At 36.2% G+C, this 12,017-nt stretch overlaps 1 protein-coding gene across 1 annotated transcript in view; it reads left to right on the forward strand.

The window, feature by feature from the left end:
• The window catches only part of LOC137640009 (N-acetylglucosamine-6-phosphate deacetylase), a 175,482-nt gene that overhangs the window by 117,562 nt on the left and 45,903 nt on the right, over positions 1 to 12,017 (forward strand). Inside the window, exons 3-5 of the mRNA XM_068372360.1 lie at positions 24 to 163; positions 1,139 to 1,273; positions 7,476 to 7,605. Of these exons, the coding sequence (XP_068228461.1) occupies positions 24 to 163; positions 1,139 to 1,273; positions 7,476 to 7,605 (405 nt within the window). The remainder of the gene's footprint in view (positions 1 to 23; positions 164 to 1,138; positions 1,274 to 7,475; positions 7,606 to 12,017) is intronic.

Consider the following 12,017-nt stretch of genomic DNA (forward strand, 5'->3'; position numbering starts at 1 on the left):
AAAATCTCGATTTCCATTTGTAGGTGGTTTTGGTTATGACTTTTCTTCAGACATTGCCAACTTGCAAGAGGCCATGTCAGTGGTTGCAAAGGGGATCCTCGCAACGGGTGTCACCTCATTTTGTCCAACCATCGTCACCTCGCCTGCGTCTGTGTATCACCAAGTGAGTTCCACATCGTCGCCAATTGGCATTGATTACTTCAAGTTTAGAAATAGAATTAATGTAATATATGTGATTAGATGATTCTTGAAATGCATATGAAAATTTAAGAAATCTCGTAAGACATATATTTGATTGCAGACATTTTATCTATAGGCTTAAAGTTTCTATTCACGGTATATATAGCCATTTCGCGAATACGTATTCTAACTTATGAAGTTAGGCCTACATCGTGGAGGACTTCGGTTGTCATTTAGTCGGTTTAGATTGTAATTTGACAGAAATGTATGATTTTGGAAAGTTTCTCTCTCTCTCTCTCTCTCTCTCTCTCTCTCTCTCTCTCTCTCTCTCTCTCTCTCTCTCTCTCTCTCTCAAGTCTTGCAAAACCTAAGAATTTATCGTCAATGGCTTGATGATGGTTGATAATTTCAATGTTGCATCAATATTTACTTTGTGCATGAGTGATAGACTCATCTGAATGGCAACACCAGTGCATTCACCACTTGACGACTTAACCTCCCAAGAAGCATCACCTGCTGTGCAATTGAAGATAACGGCGATAACGTCCAAGTACAAATCACTCCCAGACTTGTAAGTTTCAAGAAGAGTAGCTTCACAGATAACCTCGCCCGTGGGAAAGGTTTGATGATAGACTATCGTGGCGCCACGTTCCTTTTACTGGCAGGTGGTGTTGAAAGACTGCATAACTTATTTTTTTTATCTATAGATTATGCGGGAAGGAGAATTATTTACCCTGGTGTCATTTCCAATCTGTCAATACTATATTAATTTATGAATAGTTTCCCTATGAGATCAATATAGAATTTGTAGGCTGAAATAATCCTATTTGTCCGTTAAGCTTGGGGTCGTGTCCGTCTATAAACAAAAATGCATGTCCTAAAAGTTATTTGTAAGCAGGTTTATTATTATTATTATTGTTGTTGTTGTTGTTGTTGTTATTATTATTAAATTTTCCAGATTCTCCCTCGTATTGAAAGAACATCGGGAGGCCCTGAAGGTGCTAGCATTTTGGGACTGCACTTGGAAGGACCCTTCATCAGTCCGGAGAAAAAAGGAGCTCATCCACTTCAGTTCATTCGTGGATTTGAGAATGTGAGATTTTATTAATTTACTTTTCATAAATTTTTGATTCAAAGTTTTTTGTAAGTAAAAAAGGGTGTTTTTTTATGTTGCAACTTTTCCATCTTTGCTTTTCCTTTGAAGTCAGTGGTGTAACTTCCTATAGTAATGATGTAGAATCGGGGAAGTTGAAACGGCATGGTATTGTAAGAATTTTCTTTGACATCAGCTCTGTTCTTGAGAAAATGACATCTGGCTGTGTCCGTGGAATCTATCAGATGTAGCCCACCGTGGGAATTTTAACTAATATTTCAATTTAAAGTTCATATGTTTTTATTCTATAAAACAAAGGCTCAGGAGATGGGATCTTAAATGAAGTGCAATTGATTTCCCAAGCGATGTTTATTGGCATGCCATTAGCAAAGCATTAAATTTCTAGCATTTTTGTGAGTTTAAGGTGTACTTCTGTGTACTTTTCATATTCATGACATTTCCAATTTCTTCGTGTATTTTTAATCCTAGCTTTATGATTCCCACCAATCTGTTTGGTTTTTTATGTTCACTTGCCTCTCGTCTTTGTGTTGAATCTAATGCAGTTTTCTCTTCTTCTTCTTCTTCTTCTTCTTCTCCTTCTTCTTCTTCTTCTTGTCAAACGAGTCAATATTTTCCATGGAACCCGTGCTTGTTACATTTTTTTTAAATGTTATTTCTTTTGTGTAATTGTGGGAAATTCAAGTATGGCAAATAATTGTGGAAAGACCTCCCCGTAATAGATTTCTAGATCCTAACTTGTGGTACTGGGGCGCTACCACATCAGAAAACGACAGTGATACGGTTCTAATCAGTCACACTAAGGGGGGTTGGGGGAGCGGTCGTTGTTAAGACGCTGAACCTAAAATGTGATAGTAAACCCCAACTAATATTGTTGAATGAGAATTGAAGTAAAAACAATAATGCAGAAGCGTAAGGGGGGGGGGGGTGGTACTGTTTGGGTTAAGTTCTTCCAAGATTACTTGGGGGGGCTTCACTGTAGGATGGGGATTGCTCTTTTCAGTAGCGAAGAAAAATTTAGTATACATTCATAATTGTATGTTTACCAAAACATTTGGGATTTAGTTTCTTTAATTCAGAAGTCTTCTGGTTATAATAGTTTGAGACATGTGAATATTTTTATATTCTCTGAGGCATAAATCCAAAGGAGTCTATAAAAAAACCAGATAAATTTATATGATTGATTTCAAGAGGTATTCCCGATACTTCGATTATTTCCTTTAATTCCATTTTGAAAAATAGATAACATTTAGTAAACATTTTATTTGCAGTCAATGATTTCTCTAACCTATCCTATACATTTATTCAAAAAAATTTACTCGATATTTGTAAGGCCAATTTAACAAATGTACAGGATTAAATGGTAAGAAAAAAAATGTAGCTCTTAAGCCAAGAGTTAATCAAAATGTAAAGTGAAACATAACTGGAATACAGTGAACCCTCGCTACTTCGCGGTTCGACCATCGCGGATTCACCACTTCGCGGATTTTTTCCATAACCCATATATATACAGTAATATATATATATATATATATATATATATATATATATATATATATATATATGTATGTATTTATGTATATATGTAGGTATGTATATGTGTATACATATAAATATATATATATATATATATATACACACACACACACACACACATATATATATATATATATATATATATATATATATATATATATATATATATATATATATCTATATATCTAAAGTAGGAAGATGTGATGTAGTTCTAAGGGAAAAGTATGGGAAATATGTCTGGGTAATAAGCAAAGCTCTACCTCCAGTTTGTTTCTACATTATGATCAGAGATAAATGTAAACAAAACATTGGTTGCCATTTTTTATCGTGCTTTTTAGCATGTTTAGGAAATGCATGATATAAAATCACCTTTAATATTTGTGCCTGTTTTAGTTTAGGGTACTGTAGTACATGCATTAAGTGTTCTGTACATTAAAGGGTAGTTTGTTAACAGTACTACGTACAAGGGAAGGTTTTAAAAGTCTGAATATACATGTTGAATAAATGGGTAAATATGGTGTCACTACTTCGCGGATTTTCACCTATCGCGGCCGCGACTGGAACCTATCTACCGCGATAAACGAGGGTTCACTGTATTATCCAAAGACAAGTGGAAAACGATTATTCCTTGAACAAAAGGGTTAGTCAAACAGTACATGGAATAAAACAAAATTAGCCTTTCCGCACCAAAGACCATTGACGTTACAGAAAAAATAAATAAATATAACGTGAATAACCTTTGATAAATATCCATTAGGCGTACTGTTATCGAGAAAAAAAATAAATATAACTCGAGTAACCTTATAATACTATATGATCATCAAGGCTACAAAACCTTCTGCATGCACGGCCAAATATTCATAGCCGGATAACATGTCAGTAACATACCTGGATAAAAAACGGAGAAATGTGGCCGCAAAGACACTTTTACTGACTCATGTGTTCAGAGTTTTTTTTTTTTTTTTTTTTTTTTTCTGTCAGGAGTAATGTTTAAGTCATTTGAAGTTCCAGAGGACAGAGTTTCTGGTTGTTATTCATTGTTGGCTGCCATCATGGTGAGTGATTTCATTGCTCGGTGAAGATGTTGATGAGAAAACCTAAGACGTAATTCCGTCTTGGGAAAACACTCCCGCTGTCGTTCTGCTGGTTCAAGGGGTTATTTCGTCCGAAATATGCGCAAGGATGTCGATTGTTGTCACCTAGGACAGGACATATGGGCTACCAACTTGTGATTTGTCTCATGACGCTGAGGTATTCGTTGTTATTAGTTTTAGAGTTACTTATTTCTTTTATCCTTTTAGTTTATTTCTATCAAGAGACATTTGGACTCTCGGATTAAGAGGAATAAACGGAAAAGGTAGTCCTATAAAGACTTCAAGAGAAATAAGTACATTAACACATAGAGGACAATTCACCACCATGTAGAAGCAGACAGAGAATGCCTATCACGTTCCTTCATACATTTCAAGCCAGATTTCATAGATTTACATTAAGTAAAAAGATAAATTAAGAAGTACCAAAATTTGGCCTTTTCAAACTTAGATGCAGGCAGGACCCACTTAGAACAGGTCAGCCAGTCAGAGGATTAAGGATGAGTCACCGCGTTTCAGTACGTCACGAGATCCAATGCCTTTCTCAGAACCTATTGACCTGGCAGGTCCAATAAACAACGATTACACACATTATTCAGTATTGTGATTCCTTGTTATTTGATAATGTGTAAGAGAAAAGCATTTAATTTCATATTACTAAAACAATTCTATTGTCATTCCCAGTAACGGTTTCGTGTATGGTCCCTCAATTACGATGTTAAAGACTAAAGGTTCAGCATAGATAAGATGTTCTAGATTTCCTACGTAAAGGATATCAAGAAATAAGTGGGCGAATGCAAGTCATCATGCGGATCCAATCAATCCTGAATCTTCTGTGATATGATCAGCTCATTTTGCTCCCGAGCATTGTAAAGACGGAAGGAAATCACGGTAGCTGGGTTTTGAAAGCCATAATAACATGCGCTTATGAAAGCAGAAGAGATGGCACATCTCTCTAATTGCCAAATGTTAAGATTAAACTTCAAAGTTTTATAATCAAACTTTGATAAATAAAAGTGATATTAGAATTCATATTAATTTTATGCCTATCACATATATTGATAGGCATATATAGTTTGAGATTTATATGGATATAAACACACAGTTTATATAGTGTACTCATATATAAGATGGTCTATATATTATTATTGGCAAATAAACACAGATAAACATATCTCTATCTATCTATCTATCTATATATATATATATATATATATATATATATATATATATATATATATATATATATATATATATATATATATATAAATCTGTGAAATCTGGCTTGAAATGTATGAAAGAACGTGATAGGCATTCTCTGTCTGCTTCTACAAGGTGGTGAATTGTCCTCTATGTGTTAATGTACTTATTTCTCTTGAAGTCATTATAGGACTACCTTTTCCGTTTATTCCTCTTAATCCGAGAGTCCAAATGTCTCTTGATAGAAATAAACTAAAAGGATAAAAGAAATAAGTAACACTAAAACTAATAACAACGAAAAACAGAGCTAGTATGATATGGGATGAGATATTATTATTATTATTATTATTATCATTATTATTATTATCATTATTATTATTATTATTAGCTAAGCTACAACCCTAGTTGGAAAAGCAAAATACTATAAGCCCAAACTCTCAAACAGGGAAAAGTAGCCCAGTGAGGAAAGGAATTAAAAAGTATTAAAATTTGGCAGTGAATACTTAAACAAATACTTTAAGAACATTAACAACATTAAAATAGATACATTATGTGCTTGTTTGCATGGATAAAATCATTGATAGAGAGGAAAGCAAATGATTACATAAGTGAAATTAATAACAAACTGAAGGACATAAAGTCATGCATACATGTCTTTTTGAAGAAAATTTATTCTGTACTATTTAAAGAAAAAATTCTGAGTGGATTTTAAAAGTATCTATAAGATTTTTTGATCCTGTGGGTAATATCTAGTGAGATAGGTCAGATTAAATGCCTAGCTAATCATATACCGGGATTACTCCTCCAAAGTTCTCTACTATCTCCTCCCACTGCCATCTGAGCAACATTAATGCCCTCATTAATCCTTTTACATTACTCTAGGAGACTACATAGTTTGGGAAAAGAGAGAAAGAGAGATCTTCTATGATATAACAAAGATAAAGCAAAAAAAAAAAATATTTTAATACTAATAAGTCAAAAGCTTGTGAAATGCAGTCAGTTTATAATTATAATATAAAAAGTGCTCCATTCAAGGGACGGAGTATGGAATACTCTTACCTGTCAAAATAGGTGAGTCAACCTAGTCGCCATGCTAGTACGTGCCCACACACGCAAGAGACTGGTGGACCATACTGCCAATCATGGCGGGACTGCCCTATCCGGTCAAACATGCTGAGAGGATGAGGACAGGCTAGTCATGCCGGGTTTGTCCTGTTTACCCCCTTACACGTTAAGGATTGGCGCGTTCGTGCTCAATCGCTGTCAAATCAGCGCGTCGGTCCTCTGCGTGTATGGCCTACTTAATTCCATCTACTACAATTTATCTAAAGTACAACTTAAGAAATTACAAAACATAATAAACATAGGAACAAGATTGATGAAAGGTGTCCTACCTCGAGAAAGGATCACTCCTATAGGCCTGCTAATCGATTTACACTGGTTGCCTAATAAAGCAAAAATTTTGTTTAAAATATGTACAATAACCAATCAAGTTATCAGAACCGGACGTCCAAAATATCTAGGAGAATTGTTACATATTGTGCAAGCAACAGATCGTGTTGACATGAGAATAGTTACAGATGGTTTCAAATTATTGGAACCTAGATATATGTCTACTGTAGGCTCTAGAGCCTTTAGATATGCAGCCCCGAGACTATACAATAAGCTCCCACGAGACGTCCGAAAGATTGAAGATATGAAGGCTTTCACTGAAGACTTTCTTGATCTGTGAGTGCTTCAGTAATAAACGAGCAATATGTGGTGTGAAATGTTGAATGCTTTCGAATGAACTTGATAAAATGTCCGTGGAGGTACTGTAGAGATTAGGGTTCCCCCTGCTGTATGGGACCAGAAAAAAAGCCCTTTCAAAGGCACCTCCATGGAAATCTATCTGTGTGAAGTCACGAGCATCGAGGAGTGAATTGGAAAACGGAAGGAGAGGGGTAACTAAAATCAATCGAGGAAAGGATAATGGGAATAGGGAAGATTAATAAAGATGGAAAGTTTGATGAAAATAACAACAATTTTCTGGTCTTTAAGAATGCATTTGACTGGCTATACTTGTTACGGCTACTTTACCTTTCTAGCTTTGCTCTTTTGAATAGGTGTATGGAATGTTATCATTATTATCTCATTAACATACATTGATATGTCATTGTAATATCATAGTCTTGTATGTAGTTTGCTACGAAATTCCGCTGTTCAAAATAGAAACTTATAGCATTTACCAATGTTACTGGAAGGTTTCAGGCCTTTTCTTTCTGTATTTCCACTTTCTACTACATTTTTGTAAATCAATTGAAATATAGTATATTACTTTTAAAAGCCTTAAGATTATTGCAGATTACTACTTTCAGGGATTGAAGACAGTGGAGGAGGTTTATGGAAGGCTTGACAATGTGGCGATGGTGACCATCGCCCCAGAACTGCCAGGAGCCACTGATGTCATTGATGGTCTTGTTAGTCGAGGCATTGTAGTCTCTGCTGGTAAGTCATTGCTTTTTCTTGAGCAGAGAAGTCACCGCTTTTTCATTTGCCATGTTTCCCAAGGAGATAAGTGATACAATATGTGTTTAGCAGAAAGTCATTAGCTTTTTTTTAAAGTGTCTCATAAATTTAGAATTGAAGTAATATTGCAGTTTACTGTACTGTGTGTTTGATATATAATTTTTATTCCAGTGATATTTTATGTGATCAATATAATTTTGATACTATTTTTTGTGGCTCGTGTCTGGAGGATAGTGATTGACATTACCAAATTGAAAATCAGTAATAGTAATCACCTACATCGTTTTTTGCAGTACAATACCACGTTTTTACATCAGGGTTTCCCTTTATAGTGTTAGAGATTTGATTAATTCTAATTTTTTTTTGGTTCATATCTTGAACAATTCCCAGTATCTTTAATTTTGTGGGGTCTTCTCACTCGTGAGCTTTCTCCGAACTCCACTTCTATTTTGCTAATGAATGTCTATCTTATTTTCACCACATGACCAAACCTCACATACTTTTGGAGTTGGGTCAATTTTCCAATTTCTGATCCCTACAACTCACAGTAGTTCCCCTTTCATGATATAATTCTCCAAATAATCTCCAGCTGTGTTTAAAATTTCATGGTAAAACCTTTTCAGGAGTGACTTTTCCAATGCCTGTTCCTCTGCTGCATACAGAATAGTTAGCAGGACAGGTCATATCTACTAACAAGATACTTTCAGGTAGCAGATTGGGAAGTAACAATAGCTTTCCACATTATCCAACAATTATTCTCCCCATGAAGGGATATTGCCTTCAGTGCACTTCGCACATTGCACTGTTGGCATCACTAAAGGCCTTTTGAAGTTTCCTTCGATCCGTAGCTGCTCCAACTTTTTAGCCCTCTACTTTACCTCAGTACCAACGTTATTTCTTCCATCTTGTTGTCTAGCCGTTTAACATATACTTCATAATGCAACCCTGGGTATTCCTTTCCAGTTGCACTCAGCATTGGATGGTCCCTCTATTCCTAGTGTCTCAAATTCTATAAATCAAATAAAATTATCCTGTCTATTATATTTTTTCTTATTGTCCTTTGAATTCAAAACTTGCCATCTAATGTGCCACCATGCTAAGAGACCAGAAATGTTCAATCGCAGCCAAGGTTTCTCTCCTCCATATCTTATCCATTTCTGACATTAAAATTCTTCAGTCCATTGCACTTTGTAATTGTTGGCCTCTTCTGGGACAGTGTCACATTTAATATAAAATAGTGCATTTGCTGTTACATTCTTACTTTATATTCCTTGTATGCACATGGTAGTATCACAGGCTGCACATTTTTGGTACTCTTCTGTCATTATAAACTTAGATATTCTTGCAATGATTTTAACTCTCCCCTTTCAATTCCACACTTTCATTTTTAAGGAAAATCTGTAAGATCTCTTCAATCTGACATTAACACCAGATTATCTGCGTATAGTATATTTAAAAGTACTCCATTTCTGCAATACTTTGTAGGTTTCACCATTACTCCGTTAAACATTAAAGTGTTCAATGTTGATTCTTGATGCGAAACAACCCTCATTACACAGAACTATCATTTGCTTAATGAAACTTTTGATAGTTTTTAGCAAATTCAAAATATGAAATCTATGCTCTATATTTTAGCATATTTTACTTTATATATCTCGTGTAGTTGATTTTCCTAGCAAACTGACTTTTCATTTTTAATATTTTTGTGAGTTGTCCTTTTCCATCTCTTTTCGGGCATTCACACCATATTCCAGTAATTTTACTTTTCTTTGACAGTTTTTTAAGGCCAGCAAGTTTGCTCTACTTTGGCTTCCTGTGTCGATTGCATGTATGATAATCTTTTTCCATTTATTAGATCCCGTATGGTACTTTGTGATGTTTCCATATTTTGTAGTCGTTTTCAGTGCTTGGTTTCCCGATGCTTTTGAAAATTCCATGGTATTCCTAACTTCTTTGAAACCTTACAAGGGGTTTCCTAACTTCTTCATATGTCTTATTCTTTCCCAGTTGTTATCTCTTATCAAGGTCCTCCAGTTCGATGCCTTCGTTTCTTAGAATATCAGTGAACTGCTTCAACTTTTCATTAGGTTTTTCTATTATACTTCAATTTATGCATTTTTATCCATCTTATTTTCTGCCCATTTTACCCCTCTTTTGTTTCTCACAGACTTTGTTATTTAAAGCATTTCTTTTTCCAAAGATGTTTGAGGAGACTGATTTTATTTGTCTGACATTAGTTTTTTTGGGCTCTAGCCATGTCGTCCTGATGGAAGTTCCTCATTGGCAGCTTCTACTTGGGATATTTCTGCTAGCGATATGCCAGAGAAATTTACCTTAAAGGTATCAACGGAGCTCTGACCTCCGGAGCGAATATCCCGAGAGATATCGTGTATAAATCAGGGACGTGTTTATAACAAGCCATGGTCATCCTTCCCCGAATAGAGTTAACCTTGTCTCGAAGGAAAGGAAAGGGTAGAATCCGTGGGCAAGAGAGCTGTTACATCTCCTGATCTCAATGTGCTACAACTAACACACTTCCTGTTGAACCGTTCCCCTTCGCAGCACCATCTCTATTGTTCCACTTGGAGAGATTCTGCTAGTTTTCTGAGTTTTTTGAGTGATTTTCAATCATGTATGCTTCAGCTTCTTCCTCATCTTCTAAGTTGAGTACCCCCAGTTTTGTGTGTTGGATAATTTCGCATCTCCGCCTTATATTTTTATCGTATTGCGTGCTTTTATTGTTTCCAGGCCTCCATGCTTTCGGCCCCATTACATCATGTCTCAATCGCTTGGGAATGCTTGGTTATTTAGTCATTTTACTTTAGGAATATGTTTTATTTATTATTCTAAAGTGTGGTATAATGTGTGGTAAGGGAGAACAGGCCATTCCCAGTGTTAGAGGTATGTAAACCTGTCTTTCTAACCCTTCTTTATGATTCAGACATCTGGGAGGACGTCCAACATACCTTCACTGTTGGAAAACTGGATAAAGACATCAGAGGCAAACAGTTTAATTAAAACTGCCTAGGATTCCGGAATCCCTATTGAAGGGAGAACTGGAAGCTAAAGAAAGACTTTCTGCCTCTTTATCCTTCCAATCTTATCTGGAGATGCTTATTTGGAACTATTCCAAATCACATCTCTTCCCTGTCTTGGCAAAGACTCACCTAATCATGTTTTATTGGGATCTCCATGCTTTCTTCCTAGCCAGGAGGGCATATAGAGAACACGTCTTGGCCGCTGCTACGATTAGACATTAACCTAGAAAACTGATCGACTCCAATATTTAGGGGAAGGATCTCTTCCCTGAGAAATTGGTTAAAGAAGCCATGGACAAAGCGGGTCAGGAGAATAAGAACCCTATCGACAAATGGGGTATTTCCTCTAAATGAAAATTTACCCCCAGTGAAGGACCTTAACCCAAGGGCAAGAGGCCCAGACATCACTTCAAGAGAAGGAAATCCTTTCCTGTCGTGACAGCCTCATTTGCCACCGTCCCTCAGACTATGTACACGGTTCCCCAGCATTACGTTTCACAGTCTCCAGCCTTCAACCCGGTGTACGAGAGAGCTACCACCACGTTCCACCCTGCCAAAGCTCATAAGAAGGGCTCTGACAAAAGGGGGAGGTCTGGAAGAGGCAGTCAAACTAGAGGCCAAGGAAGTAAATACAAGACAACTAAAGTTGCAGGTCCTTCACAACAACAATGAGGAGCTTCCGGTAGAGGGATGACTTCACCTTTTCAGGGATCAATGGGAGTTTGATCCTTGGGCTCACAGCATAGTTTCAAAAGAGCTAGGCTGGATATGGAGACAGAAACCACCCCAGTTCAAGAGGTTCTTTCAACCCACAACCCCCTTTTTGGAGGATTATGTTCAGGACCTTCTTCGGAAGGTATTCATCCACCACACAAAATCCATGAACTTTCAATGGCGGGTATTCTGCATGCCCAAGAAAGATTTGAACACTCTTTGAACAATTCTGGACTTGCCATGGTGTTTTGACATAACAACTTTCAGAAATCAAAAATCGTTTTATTCCTTCTATGTCTGCAGAAACATATCGTACAAGCTCTCCATAAGTTTCAGCCAATTTTTTTACAAGTACTGAAGATATAGCGGTCTTTAAATGATGACGTCATCCTTACTGTGTCATCTGCATGACTGAGTTTGACAGAATTGTCTTTGTGTGTTTATTTTTGCATATTTATAGTGATTTTTTGCACTGTTTCAAAATCTCTTACATCTGGCAGAAATGGAAGGCATTGGTAGAGGGTAGGTGAATGAAAACGACAAGCTACGAGAACAGCAGGCAAAGTTTCCATAGACGTATAGAAGTTATAATGCATGTGTTTGTTTACGTAGTTTGTATGTATATTGTGTTTTCACAAC

This window comes from Palaemon carinicauda, chromosome 4 (assembly GCF_036898095.1).
Source record: "Palaemon carinicauda isolate YSFRI2023 chromosome 4, ASM3689809v2, whole genome shotgun sequence".
Classification (NCBI taxonomy): domain Eukaryota; kingdom Metazoa; phylum Arthropoda; class Malacostraca; order Decapoda; family Palaemonidae; genus Palaemon; species Palaemon carinicauda.